Below are 22411 nucleotides of genomic sequence, written 5' to 3' on the forward strand. Positions count from 1 at the left end.
TGGACTGTCCAGTATTCCCAGGCTACCGCCATTACCATGATTGGCTTTCCACTTCGCAATATCTGACTGTCTAAGCATAATGCAGGGTGCATTAGAGCCACAAGTCTATGCTAATGAATTCTGGTGCATGAAATGAGGCATCCTGCTTTCTAGATCATTGTACTATATAATCAAAATGATTGATTTTAAGTTGCACTTCTCGAGGTTTGGACGCAGTGTTTGCTCTGTGCTATTTTTAAAGCAGCTCTAATAAATGAATATACGTGTAATTGTGATCATGGTGGAACTTAGACCTTAGAGAGCTGAGGAGAAGGAGGGAAAAGGTGATGTGGGTTTTCTACAGTGATTGGGTTATCAGAGCAGATGCTCCCCAGGTAATGGATTATCAGATACATGAATAACTGGAGCAATTATTCAGTGGAGAGCATGGTCATTGGGGGGTGAATTATTAATAATCTACAGTGGGAAGATTTGTTGCAGAGTGTGATTTGATGTCAAAAAGAAAGAGAGATGGTATAGAGAGGGGATGGGTGTGTTAGATAATGGCTGTACAGTACCGCAGGGGTTTGGCGGGTAGAGGTAGTTGGATCTGAGGTGTGACCAAGCCGAGGAGCTGCCGTGCCGCAGGGCAAAAAAGAAGAGCGAGAAGCATCCTGGTCTGAGGCCGATGTTTGGTACAGCGACTTTTCCCTCTTCTCGCTTCACCTCCTCTGCACAACACATCTGCTGTTTGTGTATTCCTTAAGGCGCAGAGTGTCCTCATATGAGCCCCTTGAGCTATCTTTTTGAGGTTGCGTTTTGGGTTGCAGGCCATGACCCGACACAGCCGCAGAAAGGCCACATCTAAAAACAGCTTTTCTTAAGGCAGAAACATGAGAGGGGCGGCCTGAAAAACAACACACATATACTCTCATCATTTTCTCACAAAACGGCTGAGCTGTCAAAGCCCCCTATTTTGTAGAGTGTTTAAATGAGTAACAGAAGAAAATAAAGTCCACCTGGCTGGTTGGCAGCAGATGATATCCTTAGTGAAACTTTGGACAGAGTCAGGGGCTGAGTTGCAAGCTGTGCCTCTCTCTCTCTCTCTGGTCTATCATTGTGATCGTTGTAGAGATTTACAGTGAAATCTCCCTACTGACCCCTGCTGCTCTGGTGCTCAATGAGTGGCCTGTAAAGTTAATGGGTCAGATCCAATCTTACCTTGTAACACACTTCACTCCACACGCACGCACCCACACGCACACACACACGCATTCTCTCACTTCACTTCTTTCTCAGGCCCACACACACCATCCTGTCTCTCTTTCTGTCTCTTACAATGCAGAGCAGAATCAGGACATGGTCTCAGCTTTATACGGGTCTTAATCACAGTGGTTATAAAATGTGACTGAATGAGTGAGCAGTAGTCCTCTGGTAACACTCATGTATGCCATATTACAGATTCTGGATACTTGGTCCACAGAAAAAAAATACAGCTTTAAACCCACTATACACTCATCATCCATCCAGGCGGGTGTTTGTACTTATGTTGCCTGATTAGACCTCTTCTCAAGGCTGTGTGGGCATGTACAGCTGATTGAGGGCAGGACAGTTTACCTTGTTATCATTCTTATTAGCAAATATAGTTTGGTGACACCATGTCATTCCCTGCATAACACTATCCAAATTAAACCTGGCAAGAGGCCTTATAAAACAGTGTCAATGAAAACACCTGTGTGGGTGTGCAGCACCCTTAAACAACATAAACTATTGTACGATTCAAAATTGAAGTAAAATGTTTGAAATACTGTGTTTGTTTTCATGCTGAGTAATAATGATTTTGGGCTATTTTTGCTGAATGTCAGTCTTCTCTCACAGTGTATGCACATATCACACAGATGATATGAGGCAAGGCTCTGAACTCATAACTCTCTGCAAAGATACATTTTAAAGGCCCTAAAAATGTATTTTCTCAGCTTCTTTATATGAGTGATGGAATCTGGTTATATGATCTGGGTATTTCCCATGACACATTTCTATATTTATTTTTTTCCTGTGGTTTGAAGTGGGCAGGGCTCAGTTAGGACATCAGTTTATAACTGTTTTTTTTTAATTATTTTTATCATTATCATCATAGATATTTAATTCTTTGGAGAAATACTATGATTTTAAGTTTTCAGGGGTTTTAAAAGCGGTTCAAATAATGTGACTTTCAAATCCAAAAGCCACATTAGATACAGAGTGTGTATATCAGCTACATTATGTAGGATCTTCTGTGTCAGCTACCATATGACCATTACATTAGCCACCTTAAAGCCCCCTTGAGGAATATCCGTCCCATGAAACCTCCTATGTGTGGGTCAAGCACCAGTCGTTGATGAAATGCAGGAGCGCAGCAGCACCAGTAACAGTAGTGGCACTAGTTGCAAACGGAGCCATAAAGCAACATCACTAGCAGACCAGGAATGTAACTGCGGCTTTTGACAGCTTAAATACACCACCTTATTACAAAAGCATTGCTGGTTATTGCAGCGAGTAGAGTGTGTCACATGTGAGTGCGACTCATATTGTCTGCCTGAATTAGCTTTGTAGGTTTCGCTCTATGTATTCCATTTATGATTTACACAACAACAAACCTATTCTGAAATTTTATGAGCATTTTCCTTTTTTGTATTTCACAAAAAAAAAAAAAACAGGTCTTGCCAAACACACTAAAACAAGAAGTGAAACTAAATACACTGAAAGCAGCATGCTCTGTTCAGCACTTTTGCACAGGGCCCCACATGAATCATCACACAGTGAATCATCTGAGACCTCTAAATGGCCAGAAAGAAAATATTAACTAAAACTATTGAATACTGAAAACTAAAATTTAAAATGAAAAATGTATGAATAAAATATATAATAAAAAGAACTGCGAGGCAACAGTGACTGCCGTACATCTTCCATGCACCTGGGGACATTACAGACCTCAGTGAGCTACAGAGTAAAACTTCACTTCCTCCATGTCTAATCTAATCTGCCCTCCCTTCTCATCTTTAATTATTCCATTCACCCCCTTTTATGTGTTTTTTCACTCCATTTTACTCCAGATCCCACTCCCTCTCAGACCTCACAACATCAAATCCCACTCTGGAACAGAACTCCTGACTGTAGTGAATATATAATTCATTCCCATGACCACACACTGCTGAATATTTCACTCTGGCAGTCATGTATAATTATAGTTGACTCTATGTCAAACTGTCACTCTAGTGCCCCCTCTCTGGTAGTTTTTCCGCACAACCCTTCAGGCCTCAAAATACAGTTTCCTTGGCAGTGTGGGCTGCCTTTTCGTCTTTCGGAGTCAGTGGATTGCTCAATTACTGTCAATCGTTCAGTGGCAGACCACCATTCACAACTGGTCCCTCCTCCAATGAAACGCATAATGACTCGCAATTACTGGCAAAAATTGTGTTGCACCGAACAGACATCCACAGAATGCATACTGTGGTGTTTAGGAAATGAGATAAAGCAAGTAGTAACGATCCTCACGAGGGTGGTAATGAGACTTAATGGGAGTTAATGGGGTTACAGTGATCGGGAGAGCAGAGAGACCCCAGGTTAATACAGCTACTAACAGGACAGAGACAGAGTGAGGGAGGGTATATATATATACACACACACACACACACACACACACGCACACCGAGCCAATATAAAGGCCTATCTCAGTGCTCGTGCCATAGCCTGAAATCATTAGATCGTTATAACTCTCCTCAGTTTAAGAATTATACATGAGCCTTCTGGAAGGTTCCCGTCTTTGATTCTCTTGTCCTATGCTACTATTAGGGTTATACAAGCTGTGTGTGTCTATGTGTGTGTATGTGTGTGTGTGTGTGTGTGTGTGTGTGTGTGTGTGTGTTAGAGACAGTGTGTTCTTTCAAGTCTTCTGCGCTTAGCAGCAGTTAATGAGATCAGGGTGAGTGTTACCTGTGAGGAGGCCTTTGATGAAATATGTTCAGAAAGAGAGGGGGGGTCTTAGAGAATGAGATCGGAGAAGAGAGAGCCAGGAGGAAAGAAAGTGTGTGCATGTGTGAGTGAGTGTGTGTGTGTGTGTGTGTGTGTGTGTGTATATGTATTGGTGGTGTTGAGGGGGGGCAGGTTGATATATAGAGATGGCTTGAAGAAAATAGAGAGGATATAGGGGAGAAAAAGAGAGGGAGCAGAAGCGAGGAAAAGTGACAGAGAGCAGAAGGGGGGGCATTCATTTTTAATCGAGAGGAAAAGTCAGCCTCACCTCAAAGAGAAAGGCAGATAGATGAGGCCCATTCACTTCCAGCCACCTACACAACGCAGTGCAGACACACCTATACATGTTCGCACACACCGAAAACAAACACACACACTCACACATGTTCACAGCTTCAAACGGACAACAGCAAATAATATTTGGCCTGTTTAGCTTTGTGCATTTGAAAAACTGGATTGCTGACTGAAATTGTATGAAACCCACGAGGGAGTATTTGGATTATAGTTTTCCTTCATCATAATCAGACTCAAATCCTCCTTTTTAACTCTAATACTTTAATTCTAATTACTCCACACAGGCTTCAGTGAGCTGAAGACTGGGAGGGTCTTTATCCCTTTGGAGAGAAAGAGGGGGAGTCTGAAGGAGACAAAGGCAGACAGACACAGCCAGAAAGAGAGGAGAAGAAAGAAAGACAGACAGAAAGTAAGAAACAGAGTTGAAAGTGAAAAAGAGGAAGGTAGAATGAAGTGAGTAAGGACAACAGTACTGCCTCGCTCAACACTAATTCACTGATGGCTAGCTGTAAAGTGCTTAGATTTCTAAATAACAGGGACAGACAAGCATACAGAGCTCCACCAACAGAGTAAAAGACAGGCACATTTTAGTGCATGAGGTACGTGGAAGCTAAATTACAAACATGCTGCTTACATGCTGTTGGGTTGGAGAAGCCAACCCGTAACTTGACTGTGCAAACTGCGCTAAAAGGAAAACAATGCTCTGTATATCTACTAGGGATCTATGTACCAACCTGTTGATAAAAGTACCCAAAATCTATATTTATATATTTAAAATATGTGGAACAAAATGATCTCTCCATCTTTCCCAAAGCACTGCCTAAAGTCAATTTTTGCTACTACTCCTGCAGGGTTTTGTGTCTTTTTAAAAAAAAAAAAAAAAAACACTTTTAACTGCTCTGTTTAAGATTTTTCTGCCACACCGATGGCACTTTTGCTATGTACATCCCAAGATGGCAGTCATGCCTGCCAAACAGAGATAATATATTAACACCACAGTCAGTCTTCAACGTCACAGTCAGTCAGATCCAAAAAGGTAGAAAGGATAAGGGAGAAAAAGTGAATCTTGCTCTACTGCCTGATTTTGAGATTGTATTTTTAATGAGTATTGCTGAAACATAACACTAAGCAGAATGAAATCTATATTTTATAGTCATTGTTAAAAAGTAGCAGAAGGTAGATTTGCATTTATGCGCTGGGATCGCCTCCACTGCAGCATTCTCCCACAGCCAAAGGATGTTTTCTTTTGTTTGTTTTTTTTTTTTTCCTTTTCCCAATTCTTTTTCTTCACAAAGACGCCATTTGAATGACCCAAACCCGTCCCACTGGAGCCAGAAATGAGAAAAAATAAGCTAAATACCTTACACGTTTAAAGTTATGTCTCTTGTACCTTTAGCGGCAACAGGATTTAAATGATTACCCCCAGGTATTGCCAACCTGTACTGAACACACACAGCTGCTCTGCGGGATGTAATAACACTTTACTGACCACTGGCCCAATGGGATTCCAGTTCAAACCATATCTGAACATAAAAACGGAACAGGGAGGATGTTTCATTTTCCCAGAGGGCCCTCTCTCTCTCTCGCTCTCTCTCTGTCCCTCTTCCCTACCGTTATCTCTATCTCTCTCCACATTGGCTGCTTTCATCCAGCTCCCAGAGCTGAGGAGATACACAACAGAAAGAGAGAGAGAGAGAGTTACATGCAGACACACAAAAGTTAAAACAAAAAACACACAGAAGAGAGAGAAAAGAAGGAAGCATATACAAAGAGAAATGCACTCTTTTTCACACACATACACACACACATAGAGGTATATATACAGACACAGTGGGCCCTATTTCAGGATGCTGTCAGCAGGGGGACAGAGGCTAGAGGAAACACAGGATGAATTCTCCTCTGCCTCATTCCATCACACCGCCATGACACCCCTATTTACCTCCCCCATCTATCTCCACACTGACTGTCTACCACCTTGTCTTGCCTGTGTGTGTAGCTGTTAATGTGTGTGCGCTGTGTGGGTATGTCTGCACACGTGCAAGCTTAAGTGTATCAGCACATTCACAGTGATGGAGTGAGGTGAGGTGGACACTGTATATTGTGCTCCACGGTGTTAGAACACGCTGTGCAGCCCATCAACGTTTGACAGAATCACTGTGTTTTTGTTTAGATGGTTGAAACAGTGGCACTCACTCCCATAAGAGCGACACAGGAACTTTCTTCTTTAAAGTTTACACTGGTGCCAGTCCCGTGGTATCCCGAGCAATCTCTGCGACAGATTCCCCCTTAACTTGATTTCAGGTTTGTTTTTTTGTTTTTTTTGTTTTTTTTCTTTGTTATCTCTTCAGGCTCACAAGCATTCCTCTCCCTCTGTCGTCGTCCGATGGCTTTGGCTTCACACCCCATATGTCCTCCTTTGACGATGAGAGAACCACTTTCATTGAGGGGAATGCAAGTGTTCTGTCCAATTCCCCAACCTCATTTTGGCTCTGAGAGAAATGGTCCCTTTCTTTATGTCTCCCACACATGTACACATGCGCTCACACACACAAATGGTCCCTACCCTGCCGTCCTTCCACTCCCCCAAGGCTATGGTCATGCATTTTCGCTTCATATTAATTTTTTTTGTTTGCTCTCCTTGGCCTTCTATGATCCATGACCACAAAAAGAGAGAAGACACACAGTAAGAGCAAATTAAATCGATATTAGCAGCACAGACATGCAATAGTGAGCTGTCCAGTGGCTTTATCTCAAACTAGAATGCTAGATATCACTTCTAAAAGCAGACCAAAAAAATGCTCAATTTCAGGTGTTTTGTGCTTGTTCTGTATCCTTGTATGAATAGCCTACATTTTTGCAATGTAAATACGTTGTATCCATTTGTACAGCTTCCTAATGCTCTTAGGCTGAATGGATGTGAGATTGCTGATTCCTGTTTTGGAGTTACACACGTCTCTTTAGGTAATGGAACTATTCACAATGAATGAAATCAAGCTGTAATAGCCAGATGTGATTAACTTCAATAATCCATTAGAGGCCTTTATGATCAACAAACAGACAAGTCTTTGTATTTGTTGAGAGCGCCAAAGATCACATCCTCCCAGATATGATTGCAAATCCTGTGTAAATGACATCAGCAGGCTGTTAACGCAACATTCACTTTCTCTACCTACTTAATTCTCTTCAGTGGCATGAGGAGGCTGTCAGTTTACAGTGCTTAGCAGAGTGAGGCATAGATACAGTTTCACATCTCCTGATTAATGCCATCATTTTCTGCCAGCTAACACACTGAGATCTTTCCTTAAATGTTGCAGCAATGCATGTTGTAAAATCAAGTCTGCTCAGAGGTTACTATTTTCATCATTAAATATTCATTAACACGTGATATTCAAATACCTCAAGGACATACTGTATGTATGAATTTCGAAAAGTGCTTACTTGCTGTAATGTGGTTTAAGCTGTAATTCCTGCTGGGTTAGCAGCAGTTGATTTGATTAAATTCAGGGCACAAACTCGGTTCATGATATTCACACTCTGTTCATCATGACAGCTTAAACACTACAGAGTGACAAATTGTTGCTCTTAAGATAAGGCTTACATGAGACTATAATCATGTGTTTACCGTAGGCCTATATGCGTTCTTGGATATGTGGGCATGCAGGTGGATGCAGCAAATACCTTTCCTATCCCCAGCTCTGTATTTGTCAGTAGTTGATGGCTGTATTTTATTCGTGTGTGGGAGTGTGTGTGAAAATGCGTGTGTGGTTGACAGTCCGCTGATGGGCCAACACCTTTTTTCCAGACAACCCACCCTCCTGTATCGTCTCGCCAGAGCAATGGAGTCCTCCTCAGCATCGCTAACAATGCACACATAGACAAAGGCAGCCACACACACTCGCACTTATATACACATACTTGTAGTATATTCACAGGGACCCTGTCATTGACACATTGCATTCCCTTTCCCCTTATCCTATCTTTAACCATCATAACTGAATGCCTAACCCTCAAGCTAAAAAAGCCATTTAAACTTGTGGGGTCCCCATGAAGCTGTCAGACCCCACCAGTATAGTGGGCACCCAGTTTTTGGACCCCATGAATGTACTAAAACAAGGGCACAGACGCACGCACGCACACACACATACAAGCACACACACATTCACAGATTCACAAGCCAGTTATACAATTCATCTTTAACAGATAGCTTTGTTCTATGCTGCCCCAAAGCAGTAGCTCCCAAGGCAAGGTCAGAAAATATCACTAAACAATACAAACACAACTGTAAAATAAGCCAAAGAGGCACCATCCAGAAATACTAAATTAGCTTCCAACCACAACAGCTGTCCCAGATGCTGAGAAAAGCTCCACCGGGGGGCCCATGCATGATGCTTAAGGGTGGTTAGTTATTTTCAGAAGTCATAATTAGCGTCCATAGTGTCAAGACTTTTCACTGGCTCTGCAAATGTTGTATGACAACTATTAAACAACATTAAATCAGCTTGAAGAGCTTATTAGTTATACTACTTGGACATAGCTATTTAAATTAGAATATATATAATGCAGAGTGAGAAAGGAAGGAGAGGGGAGGAAACAGGCAGCAGATCCAAATGTCATCAAGGACATGTAAACAGCAAGAGCAAAGAATACTGCAAGGATATTCAGTAATGACTTAAATTCCGTATCATTTTCTTGGAAGCTTCCTTGAAAGAAGTAAATAATTTAATTAAAATGGAAATAGAGAGAAATTGGAAATTTATGTTGAGATTAGTTTAAGAGTTTTTTAAGGAATTTTCTTGAGAGAACTGCCCATTTTAAACCCAATTAAATAAACATTCAATGCTTATTTACTATGTGAAATTCAATCATATCAATTCATGCTGAAATCATACTCTGGATACCAGCTGAACACTGTCTCCATTCTTCCTAGAATTAGTTTTTACATGTTTTATAGGTTACTTTCCAGTAACTTGTCTATGACTTTACACTTGCATATCAGTTCTTTTCTGGGAAACTACACAGAACTATGGGAGCCTTAAAATAAATAGTTACCCAAAATATTTATAGAGAGAAAGAAACACCATTGACACTGTCAGAGTGTTGCTCTTTTGTCATCAAATGGATGCATTTAAACCTACAGGGTGCTGAGAGACAGTTTTCGTTATAACAGCCATCACAACATAACATGTCAATCAATGTCAAGGTCAAACAATACTTGTACTGTTACCAGCGCTGAGATCCACATTGTCATCAAACTTTCACTTTTATACATGTTTTTTTATCTCCTCTCTCTCCTGTCAGATCAGGATATCAGCAGACATGTGGTTCGACACACATTTCCTGCAAGCATGCATAAATGCATGCTTGCATAAGTGTGTGTGCTTGGGTGTGTGCATGTGTGTCTGTATGAGAATGAGGATGTGAGGATAATTTAATTATGGACCAGATAGAGCAGGTTACTGAGGTTAATATCCTGCATGCACTCTGCTCCTCTCCGGACACAGTAATTGCTTTAAGCACATTAGGAACTTTATTGACTGCGATGGCCTTTTAAGACATTACATTTCTGCTGCTTAGTGTCAGACAGGAGTCGTCCAGCCCTGCTTACTGTCTCTGCCTCCCTATGTCCCCGCCTTTCTTCCTTTCCTTCCCTCCCAGCTTGCCCTCTGCTCACCCTGTCACTCTCTCCTCCCTGCATGTATCCCCTTGCCTGTATCTGGTTAATTGAAGGCTCCCTAAATATGATGAGATTTGTATAACGCCTCATCCGTAGAGGCGGCTTGATGAGGTTTGATTGGCAGGTGATTAACTCCTCTTAACCCACAGAATCATCTGTCCTCGGTGGAACAGTTGCACTAATGACACCATAAAAGGCTTCTTGATGTGTCAAATTTTGGAGCGGAGCTCTGGAGAGAGAGCTTCCAACAACTCCTTCGAAAAAGTGCAGCCCCCTCACTTCTCTTTCTCTCAGCTGAGATCAATCCTCTCAACACCCTCTCAGTAGATCTCTGCATTTTCACTCAACTAGACCTCTTAATGAGGATGGAGGTGAATGGAAGGAGTTATTAAAAAGTCCTCACCTTCCTCCTGGGACTACTAAAGAGGAATTATATGCAACTAAGTGCACTTACAGCCCCAGTTGTTTCACATTTCTGTTGCCATAAATCCACATCCACTGCAGTCATGATGGAAATGGAAAATTATTTCTGGCCGAGAAAGAATTTGTGTGTCTTTCTTTTTATAAGGGATCTGCTGGAAGATTTTCAGTAGGGGCTTCAGGTGAGGAAAAAATGAAAATTACAGATTTGAGGGATGGAGGGAGGGGATGAGAGACTGAGGGAAAGTGATGGGGAGGAGAGGAGCAGCAAAGGAACGATGTCGCAGCTGACAGGGAGGGGAGCCAAGCAATAAGTACAACAGATATAGCCAATGTGCAGAGATAAATGATGTAATATCTGCATGGATCAATGTCTGTACTGTCCCTCTAAAAGTGGCTCTCTCTATAATTCATCTTATCATCCCTCCTAGTACATGTGCATGCGTGCACACAAATACACAAATTCGCACTACATACACCTTAATGCACACACAGCTATCTCAATTAGTATGAATTAAGATGTCTGGCTGTAAAGTCCCAGTGTCTCTAGACCACTATGTAAATGTCTTCTTCCAGCTGTCCAGTCCTATCACTCTGCAGATGGTAGGAGGAGGCAAGAAGGAAATCAATTTGTTAAGATAGCACTATCCGGCTAATGAGAAATCAAGTGGCTTGACTTTTCACACAAATCCCATCATGTCCACTCATATTATGAAACCAAGATGTCATTAGTTGCACTTACTGTGACTAATAGTCACAACCACATCCTTGTCCTGTCTCTTTGCTAATAGTCCCACCTTGTGGCAAATTAAATAATTACATGTGAAAGGATCACAGAGGGGGTTGGAAAAGTAACTGACACACTTGACAATGCAATGCCATAGCTCTGAGTTAAAACCTAATTTAGAAACTCATATTGTTTACTTCCTTCATTATAAATGGAGTGGATTAAAATCAGTGAGCCCACAGGAAATATCCTCAGCTCCTGCTTGGTCTCTTGTATTATAACAATGATAATAATAAACACACAATTTCAAATTGCCCAGAGTTTAAGTCTTTTTTTAATCTAAAATGGAGGCATATATTATTTTACATACTCCCATTGTGCCTGGTTATATTTTCAAATGATGATTCATGAATTAGTCTTATACTGTATCTCAGAAAAGATTTAATCTATCTTTTTTTGTTCTTTTTTTTTTTTTTTTTAGCTCTGACAGCTGCAAAAAAGGGAATGCATGGAGGTATGGCAGTAATGTAAATAGATATAAAATGGTACTGAAAAAGGCCTATTTACAGTAGGCTGTATGTAGGTCTAAATGGACTGATGATGACATGTCTCAGAATCTATGTGTACATTTGGTTTGCCATTGTTTTTGAAAGTTTATGTGTGACCACAGTGTTTTTGTCCATAGAGCATCATGGTGTTATTTTTCTTTGTCACACTGTGGTCTTTCTGTGTTTTCTGTATCTGGCCTCTTTGTGGGTTTTCAGAGTCGCCTTATGATGTGACTGAAGAACTCACGTATACAAACAGTGATTGTTAGACCTCTTTTACAGCTGACGCATAGACTGCAAACTGACATTCAGCTTAATATGACTCATTTATGAGGCTGTCTTTGGAATTATGATTTATTGTATTCACAGGATGAAATGCTGCATCAGTTGCCAAGACAGAAATACAAAATGTGGCAAGGAGAAGAGTCTAAATCCATGCCAGCGGTTCTGTGAAGCTGTAGCCTACTTGGGCACCACAGTAGTTTGAGATAAATAAATGCTATCACTGACATGGCAACATCCTCACAATGACATTGCTAACATGCCAATGTTTATTGGGTATAATGTTCACCATGTTCACCATATGAGTTTAGTGTGTTAGCATGCTTGTATTTGCTATTTAACACTAAATATAAACAGGACCGCGGGGAGATGTTGGGGGTGCTGTAGTGGGAGTAGCATTTTTGCAAATACATGTTGGAGCTTATTTTGTAAAAAATCATAATCGGTGTCTCTCCATACAAATACAACATAGGGCTACAGCAATGCCACTACAACACAGACCACGACCACAACAACAACAAGGTCTATAAAGCACAATAGAACACGATAATGCCATTGCTTTGTTATTGTTTATTAGTGTGTTTTAAGTTATTGGCAACTAAATTATTAACTGCTCGGCAATACTGCATTACTGCACCATCAGATGTATGCCTCGATTGTAACAGGTCCAAAAGTTCATTGCTTACAGCACACAAGAGCATATCCAGCAACTGTAGCCTATATCAGTGTGACATTAAAATGTATTGACAACGGGCTACTAAACTGCTCGGCGGCAGCTTGTAATAAACCAAATATCTTACCTTGAGCTGTAGACAATGTGCTCCAGAAGTTAGAATAATCCAAAGGTGGCCTTGTGTTCGGGGTTGGGTATGGATGGGGCATGGATGTCCAATGAGTTCAAATTGTCACCGTGGACATTCAACAGGGAGAAGTGAGTCAGTCTCTTCTGGGTCATGGTGTTCCGTGATCATGTTTTGAAGTGACACAAGAAGTTCCTCGGATGAGGCCACGGAGATGGGACGGCAGCAGCATCAAACAAGAGGGCTTCGATCGGCACATTGGTCCATCTTAAAGCAGCATGCCTTTGTATTGTGTTGTGTGCAACTTAGATTTAGTGCTCTTTATTTTTTTTAATTGCTTTACGCCATCTTGAAAAGCCGCCCTTCAGGAAGGGGTTTTCAGCCCTAAAACTGCCTTCATCAATCAGTTTTTCCCACTGCTTTCATACAAGCAAAACACACAACATGAACACTCTCTGCCACATAATGAAGCCACTTCCAGTCAGCAAACAAAGTTGGTATAAATGCGCGGCTGAAAATTTATTTTCCAAAACGTCTGGCAGGAAACTTAAAGTTGGAGGGCTGGTTCCTCACATGCCGCCATGTCAGTCCTGACCTGACACTCGGCAGCAGCAGGCCCCTCAGTGTTAGCGGTGCTAAGGGCTGAAACTCCGGGCGGTGCTGTCGACGGTGGTCTTCGTCCCGGACACTAAAGTAAAACCTGCAAAATAAAAAATGTACACTGTGTTTTTTGCACCATTGCGATTTAATCCTTGAATTAGCTGTCAATACTAAGGAAACAGCACTCAAATTTAGGAATCTTACCATAGAGTTCACATGACCAGCCCTTCTCTGCCTCTGATTGGCTAGTGATCACTGCCTATGTTGGTTGGATTGGTTGAGGAGTGAGAGTGGTTAGGGTTTAGGCAAGAATCATATACTGTATATAAAAAGGGTAAGAGTAAGTCATTCTGAGGGAGAGTAGTACATGTCAACATTATAGAAAATGATCCTCTCGCCACTAGGGGGTGCTGCAGCACCCGCAGCACCCGCAGCACCCGCAGCACCCTTACTTTCCGCGGCCGTGAATATAAAGCACAGGTGATGGGAACGTCATTAGTTTTGCAGGTTTGTGGATATGAATCAAAGTACTGGACAAACTGAAGTTTGGACCTAATGAAGGTGCTAGAGGAAAAGACAGGGGATCACCAAAGTCAGAGGGATTCATCCCCTGGGGATTATGCATGTCTGTACAGAATTTCATTAAATCAATAATCAATATTTGTTCTAACCTACTGTATAGGTAAACTACATTCGCACTCTGCAGTAACAGATACTCCCACAATAGCCTTACTGTGTGTGTTTACTGACCTTGATTCATTCAGGCCTAACAAAGTGTGGATAAACTCTAATTCACAACTGGGAGATTAGCCAGTCAAGCCTCAGCATTTTGCTGTTATACATTAAGCAGTTTTATCACAGCACTTTGGTGCTGACACGCTGAAGTCCTATTGATTTAGAGGGTGTAAGAAAAAGAGTATTCATTCTTTATACAAGCTGTAGCCTGTACAAAAACTGGAGAGACGATTTTAAAAGCTGAGTTATGAGATGTGCGGTAAAATATTAGGCAATCCATTGTGAGGCTCTGTTGCATTCCTGCCTTTGTTAAACCAGGTGTCATTTGTGTGTGTTTTTTTTTTTTTTTGTAATGATGAATATCTCAGTTCGGAAATACCATTAAAGCAAAGAAGGCAGCATACCTCATACAGACAAAACAAATAGTAGAAACCTGTTCTGCAACACGATGAATGGTGGTTCTGCCTTTCCCTGTGTGTCATCTGCAGTAAGCATATTGCTCAATCATTGTTTTTTTCATCCAGGATGGAGGTTAGGGAATAAGTGGGTGTAATGGGATAACTTATTGATCCAGAAGTTACTGCAGGAACCGAAAGATAGAGGTGGAAAGTTTCCTGTAAAGTTTTAAAGACCATAGCACTTTGAAAATATCTGCTTTAGTGAAAGTGAAAGGACGTTTTGAAAGGTGAGATATGTCAGTTCAGAAATAGTAGTGAGCACACTCTATGACCTCTCCCCATGCCATGGTGTTCAGTGGCCCATTATCTATGGCAAAGCGCCGCATCATGACGGTGTAGTTTGTAAGAAAAGTCACTGTCCCCGTTATGGCTGCAAGGAGCAATTACGCCGTGACACACATGCCCATATGCCATATAAAGGCATGTGTCCATATGCCATATATGGGCATGTGTCTCACAGCGATGATGTCACCAACCACTGCAGGGGCTCCCTTTTCATTTATTGGAAAGTAAAGACACAGTGGGTGTGTGCTCCTCTGAGCCATAAAGATAGATGGAGAGCATACAGATAATAGGGTGTGTGGCTACAAGAGAGACAGACACGTTATTTAAATGAAGTGAAACAAGGGTTCAGGAAGTTATGTAATGATCACTACATGCAGATAAATACCTAAAGGAGAACTTTGCACAACTGCTCGAACTTCAAGGTGGAATCGAAGGAATTGAGGGAAAGGCCCAAAATAAAAGCGTTAGCAGCTGCTTCAGAGCATCAGCGTTGGATAGACAGCACTAAAAGGAGGAGAGAGAGAGAGGGAGCAAGCAACAGAGAGAGAGGCAGAGAGAAAGAGAGCAGGAACAGAAAACGAGACAGGGGAGAGGCTGATTTCGTTCAAGCTTATTACTGATCTCACTGAAAGGCTTCCTGTGTCAGCACCATGGGAAAGTCAGGTAAGTGGAAACTGCACTCAGAGAATTTTTAACTTTGATTGTATCAGCTTGGCCAGAGTTAGAACTTTACCTCCTCAGTGAAACGGTGTGTGTGTGTGTGTGTGTGTGTGTGTGTGCGCGCGCGTGTGTGCGCATGTGTGTGTGTGTGTGTGTGTGTGTGCGCGCGTGTGTGTGCGTGTGTGTATAACTGTCAGTGCTTGCTTGTTTACTGCATGTGTCTGTGAGCTTTGCTTCTCTTTTTTTCTTTTAAAAATACAGAACTGCAAATCAAACCTTTTTTTCTTTCTTTTTCACTCATATCGTTTCCTTGTTAATGGTGCTTCCAGTGAGATTTCAAAACAGATTTCTCTGATTCTTAGTTAAGATTCATCTTGCAGCATGCTGAGTAAATGCTGGCAGCATTGGTATTTGTATTGTTTCTGTTTGACTATTTGAATGTGCCCATTGTGTGCGAGCACTCAGGAGCTTGTAGCACTTATGAAAAGGCCAGTGAGTGATAGGCACCGGGCAAAGGGGGGGTCGGGGGTGTGTGTGTGTGACAAGGATGACGTTTTCTACTCTGCATCATCCGTCATGGAGTTAGTACTCACTGTCTGAGGTCAGTCCATAGGTGGTGAACTAAGATTTCAGTTCGAGTTTGTGCTCTGCAGTCATGTATGAGTCTTCATGTTGCATCATCACGTCTCCTTTGTTAGATTTCTCTCGCTCTGGCTGTCTGACCCTTCTGTCTCCATCCTCTATGTCTCTCAGCCTCAAAGCAGTTTGCTGAGGAGGTTCTGCGGTGCCATAATGAGTACAGGAAGAAGCACCAGGCTCCTCCACTGAAGCTGAGCAGCAAATTGAGCAGAGAGGCTGCCCGGTTGGTTAATGCACACACAGATCAAATTAGAAAACTAATTAGCAGGGAATCAAATTACTCTGGATAACAGTGACAGTCCTAGTCTAGCCTGTCATGCAATAACTAGTACATATAATACAATATCAAGGGTCTTTGGTTTGTTTTTATTGTGATTAGAGGTTATGTTGATAATTTGCTGCAAGTAATTACAGCTATATTAACATTTTATTCAAATAAGGTTTTAATGAAACTTAATCTCAAGACCTTCTGTATTATTAACCCCAAATACTCTCAGAAGTTACTGAAACACCAAACATGTTTAGTACTTTGAGAATGGATCGAGGCGACTGTCTTACATAATACTCTGAATTTTCTGTTAATTTACCCGAGCATGTTTAATGGTGCAATAGCAACAATAACAGTGAGATGCTAATAAAACCTTTAGTTTTATGATACTAGACATGAAAATACACATTAACATCCAAAGCACAATAATATTTACACTGGGAAAAAAAAAAAAAATTATTCTTCAGGTGATTTTAATGTATTGAAATGTATTTTTTCAATAAGAGGCCTCAGGCTACAGTATGTAATGTTAATACAAAAATCTACACCTCTGTTAGTATGGGTGTATTTTATATACTGTGTATACTGTTAATATCTATGATGGTAAATATCTGAGTTCAGAGATTATCTGCAATTTAAAGTGCGGCAGTTCATTGGACTGTGATGTTTAGTTCTCCCTCTGTGTCAACTGACTTGCACTGATCTGATTTGTAACGGGGCTTGCCAAAATGTTGCTTTCACACTTGCTCAGGAGAAAGGTTGAGGCATCATTCGCTCATTCACCGCTGCATGTCTTGGGAATAATTTGTATAATTAGAATATAAATAACATAATTCAATAAAATAAGTGAGAAAGTGGACTGGACTTACATTTGTAGAGTTGAAGAGGTTTCATCCAAGAAGCCTTAATAACTCTGCTGAGGAGGGAGTTCCCTGGCATTTAAGGCCTGTGGTTGATCCGCGCCATGTTGTAGGAGTCACTGAGGTCATATGGCCACATAACTGTCAATGCAGTGGTTTAAATAGAGACATGAATAAGTTACTACCAGGCCAAGATGCAGTAACACACCTACAGACTGTGAATTTCAGCAAAGTGGATGTCACTGCATCAGCACTATATCTGTCATTGTAACGACTGAACTTTAGAACTGTGCAAAATGTAATTAGTCCATAAAGATAATATATGAACCCTCTAATCAGCACAATACTGATCCAACTATCAAATGCAGTCTTTTAGAGAAGTGGTTTCTGTGCCTACATTGAGGTTTTTCCACTTGATTATACTTTAAGTTAAGGATGTTTCACACTGTTTATCTTGAGGGTGGAGGACAGCACAGCGCAGGAGGCTTTTCAAAACTGAGACAAGCTGTAAAGTAAACACCACTCATACCAGTTATCTATCCAGTGTAGAATTCAGCTTTTAGCAGGATTCATAGTGAAAAGGTGAAAAGGACAATTTAAGCAGTACTACTGCCAACTTCCTTTTGTCTTTTACCACAGTTATGCTGAAAGTCTGGCCAGCACAAGGATCCTGAAACACAGTGTGGAGTCCAGTAGAGGGAGCTGTGGAGAGAACCTGGCGTGGGCGTCCTATGACCAATCAGGTACACACACACACACTTAAATGATTAGCTGTATATGTTCATGGTATTCTCTCACACTTACACACTTTGGTCCCCCTGAGGTACTTGTGTGTATGTAGGACATACATGCATAAGATACATCCCTCAATAGATGCAATAGTTTAGTCTATGGGGCTTAAAGCAGATGCTCCGTGCAGACTTTCCCACCATGCATTTGAACAGCTGGGATCTATTTCCCCGTCTAGTTCACTGTGTGTTTGAGACCTCAGGCACCCATGACTCATGGCAGAAATATGTCAGAACAGGACCATGTGATTCATAAAACATCTCCTAGAGTGCAACAGGCAACAAAAAGTGTAGCACCGTAAACAAGATGTGTCCAAAAGGGATTTGTAGCTGCAGGGGGCAGTTTTCTTATTTTATTGTCACTCCGATTAACATGTATGACACATGACTGATTTGATTGTCCTTAAAGTTACACTTTGCTTGTACAGGGAAGGATGTGGCAGACCGCTGGTACGATGAAGTGAAACAGTACAATTTCAATCGTCCTGGATTCTCCTCCGGCACTGGTGAGATTTACACAAGAGTGTCTGTCGCACTTTCTTTCATATTTCAGTCAGTGGTAAACTTCCTCTGACCGACAGCATGATAAACTGAATTCAATATCAGGATAATCCTGAGTAATCATTATATATTAACATATAAAACAGTATGGCTTATGTCTATAAACTCACATGTAAAATAATATAAAGGTGAAACCATTAGTTGATTAATTGGTTTGCCAGTTACTATTTGGTAATTAAGCAATCAGTCTGAGTAATTTCTGAAGGAAAATGCCAAAAAAAATTATTGGTACTGGCTTTTAAAAAGTCAATATTTTCTGTTTTAAAAATGTTTCTGTCATAATAAAAAATGATAGTGAATATTTTGGATTTTAGACTGTTAGATAAAACAAGCATCTTAAATTGTAAACTATTCATGCCAACTCATCAGCAGAATTAACTGGTTGTGAAAATAATTGGTATTATAAAATAAAATGGAATAATTAAAATAAGCTCATCACGTTGATTTAAATTCATGAAACTGATATATTCTTCAGTCACTCTGTCATAGTTTTACCTAAATGTGCTAATGTTCATTTAAACATTAATATTGTGTAAAACAAAACAATCCAAATAGGCTCTGACTCACTCCTTCTCATGTGTTTTCATGCCCTCTTGTTGAGTCTCATTTCATTTCTTCACTTCTTTTTATCTGTGTATTTATCTCAATGTATCTATTTCTTGCTCTGTTTGTCTTTGTCATTTTCTGTTTACTCGTTGTCAGTTTCTCTGTCTCAGTGTCACGTTTACCCAGGCGGGGAAGGCTGCTGTTATTCTCGTGCTGGTGTCACACCTCAGTTAGTGTGTGACTGACTCTGTCAGAAGGAGCAGCCCACGTCATTTCTAGTCTGCCCTAATTCCTCCAGATGGTTTCCCATAGCCTCAGACTCCGGTGTGCATGAGTCTGTTTAACTTAATCACACATGAAGCAGATCATTCCAACCAGTGATTCACGCTGATTCATATAAAATTGCCTGTTAGAGAAAGAAAGAAATTAAGCGTACAGGGAGAAGGCGGAGGTTTGAGATTAATGAATGAGAGAGGAATTAAAATTCCTTCTTCTATAAATATTTAGAGGAACTAAAGAAGCTCTTAGCTTCAACCATATCCTAACAGCCCCTTAAGGTGCAACTCTGGCTCCATCTTCTCCTGCCTTTTCTGCCTTTAGTTTCTTTCTACTTATGATTTCTCTTTTTACTCTCCACCTAGGTCATTTCACAGCAATGGTGTGGAAGAGCACTAAAGAGCTGGGTGTTGGTAAGGCCACTGCATCAGATGGTTCTTCCTTCGTGGTGGCAAGATACTCCCCGGCTGGAAATATCACCAACCAGGGACACTTTGAAAATAACGTTCTCCCAGCAAAAACCACGTCCTAATGATTTTGTAGATGCCTAAGACTTGACTAAAGCACAAAGGCATTTATTCCTTTTTGCAAGAGGGAAGTTATCTGTCTGCACTGCTATGGTGAATACTCAGGAGAGCACCACTTCTTGCCTAGTAGAGACCCATGTTACAGTCTTGTATGGATTCTAAAAGATGAAATGCACTTGGGCTTAAAGTCCTATGTTTGTCATTTGGACATGGGTGTGTTTGATACAGTGTTTGAAATGAAAGAGGCACTACTGTTTGACATGGCTAACAACATATGTCCAGAGACTATGTAAAGTATAATCCTCATTTTCATTTTAATTTCCTGTGACATTATGTCATTCATTAATTCCAGTACTTCACTCACTGAAATACATCAAAGCCTCACATCTGTATTTGTGTAAGAATGGGAACTAATTCAGTCAGGACAGGGAATACATATTTACTTGTGGAGTCTTTGCTTTTAATTTAAAGCTGATGATTCAACATGCTTGGTATGTGTGTTATTGCTACTACTTGTCCAAGCAAAACCCTGCCAACTTGTATGTGTTTTGTACTCTAATCAGTTTTGTACAATAAAGCTGACAGATTGTCAGAAATGCATTTGGCATCTGTCCATGCATGCTAGTGTTATCAGTGTTGGATGAAAATGTTAATCATGACACAACCATGTTTTTTTGGAATGTGAGTCACTGTTTTCTGGAAAAAAAATAATCCCCCCATGGAATATGATAATGCAGGAACATTTTAGACAATTTGAGCAGTTGCATATGTAAACACTGAGTAATGAGTATTTTTTCTTTTCCATTTGGTACTAAAGGTCTGAATAACTGAGACATAAATCTTCTACTTCTAAAAACCAATATAGCAGTGCAAAGTATTTCTTTAATATCTGCAGACTGCCTCTGCAAAACAATAAAACAATTATATGAAATGATAATCTTACAGTGCAGCCTGTTAGCAATGTTTCTTAAGAAAAACCCATTACCAGAAAAAGAAATGTTAATATGCCTTACCTATATATTACGTAGTCTACACTTAAACAGCATGCCATGACAGGCTTCACACATTAAAGCTCCAATCTGTTGCCATATAAATTACAAGCACGCTGTATTTTTACATATATTAAGATATATAGACGAGATATGGATGAAATATATGCATTTGTGTGTTTCTCAGCTCTGAATGCTCGGGAACACGCTGCAGGCCTGTCAGCCCTTTAGCAGCAACAAAAACAATCATTTAGATGTTAGTATGAATTGGTTTGAGAGCAATGCTGATAGCAGATTCCATTACTTTGTTGGATGTTGGCTTTGTTTTTACCTTTAAAGGGGCTATTATAGCCAGGAGCAGTTGGTGGTGATTGTCGCTTTACAAGAGCTTTGGCCATCGTTGCGTTTACAAGAGGTTATAATAGACCCTCTGAGCAGTGCTACATCTTCAGGGCAGATTGGAGGCTACAGTGGATAACTATCAGAGACTGATGCTGGTTAGCATGCTAACTGCAGTACTAGACAAGACATGATGGAGAAGACAGTTTGTTGCTGAGCTTGCAATGCTGCTCCTACACTGGTAAGTAAACAGTTGCTAATGCTAACGCTGGCTATGTAGCAATAGCAAAACTTACAAATAGCTAAATAGATTTTACATTTAGATAAGATGTAGTCGATTTGTGAACATTTACTTCTGGCTTTTGGGTACTAGCAGGCCAACAGAATCTCTACACTGGTAACATGTGAGGGTTAGTTGGTAGAGAGATAAGTAAAGGAATAACACCAAACTATCTGCAATCTGTTCACTAAAATCAATCTCATGGTGCAGTCACAGCCCACGTTGGAACAGACTTTATTTGGCAGATACTGGGGATGCAACATACAGTAGCAGCGATACAGAAGAGTCAGTGGCGTTTAGGCTTTATAGGCTGGGAGAAGGGGGATCAGGTTTCAAATTGTCCTCCACTCACATGGTCAGCTCCTACACATAAAAGGAAAAGAAAGATGGAAGGAAAAAAGAGGGGGAAAAGATTCAAGTGAGAAAAATGTAACTATAAAAACATTACAACAAATAATAAAATTCAGATGGTAAAGAAAACAGTTGCGTTTCATTTATTAAACTAAAATAAATACCAGCGTCCTCCCTACTATTGAGTAAAAAATATGAGCCAGTCTAGAAGATATTACATTGCTTAAATAAACAAAATTGACTAAGATACTCAGGATGAGAGGCTATGTTTATACTAAGCAAACTTTTGCCAGCGGCTCATAAGGTTTCCCACTCGGTCAAGTAAAAAATCATGTGAGTCACTTAAACAACCCCAGTTATCTCAGTGTGGGGTGTTGCTGCCACCTAGTGGGCATGAAACAGCAGTGATGACCTACAGAACTGTAGAGGTTGCTCAGTTACTGGGGAGAAATTGTACTTGTCATTTGTCCTCTGCTCCTTCTCCTCTACCAGTCCCCCCTACCCCACCGCCCCC

The 22411-nt window shown here is 40.8% G+C and overlaps 2 protein-coding genes across 2 annotated transcripts in view; one reads left to right on the top strand and one right to left on the bottom strand.

Moving 5' to 3' along the window:
• Window positions 1-15088: 15088 nt before the first annotated feature.
• Window positions 15089-20543, top strand: glipr2l (GLI pathogenesis-related 2, like). The gene is made up of 5 exons (XM_023403112.2): window positions 15089-15476; window positions 16227-16335; window positions 17880-17983; window positions 18457-18534; window positions 19777-20543. The coding sequence occupies exons 1-5, from the start codon at window positions 15464-15466 to the stop codon at window positions 19941-19943; spliced, it is 471 nt and encodes a 156-aa protein (XP_023258880.1). The 5' UTR covers window positions 15089-15463; the 3' UTR covers window positions 19944-20543.
• Window positions 20544-21763: 1220 nt separating this feature from the next.
• The window catches only part of nacad (NAC alpha domain containing), a 13036-nt gene continuing 12388 nt past the window's right edge, over window positions 21764-22411 (bottom strand). The window contains exon 10 of the mRNA XM_023403109.2: window positions 21764-21909. Coding sequence (XP_023258877.1) covers window positions 21895-21909 — 15 coding nt within the window. The 3' untranslated portion in view covers window positions 21764-21894. The remainder of the gene's footprint in view (window positions 21910-22411) is intronic.

This window comes from Seriola lalandi, unplaced genomic scaffold, assembly GCF_002814215.2.
Source record: "Seriola lalandi dorsalis isolate HSWRI2012SDOR001 ecotype SW California unplaced genomic scaffold, Sedor1 jcf7180002054062, whole genome shotgun sequence".
NCBI lineage: Eukaryota > Metazoa > Chordata > Actinopteri > Carangiformes > Carangidae > Seriola > Seriola lalandi.

What these genes read in the sequence shown, in the direction of transcription:
- glipr2l (XM_023403112.2), top strand. An exon ending in TTGAGCAGAGAGGCTGCCCG is followed by an intron (nt 16,336 to 17,879) that starts GTTGGTTAATGC and finishes CTTTTACCACAG; the next exon opens with TTATGCTGAAAGTCTGGCCA. An exon ending in GGCGTCCTATGACCAATCAG is followed by an intron (nt 17,984 to 18,456) that starts GTACACACACAC and finishes TTGCTTGTACAG; the next exon opens with GGAAGGATGTGGCAGACCGC.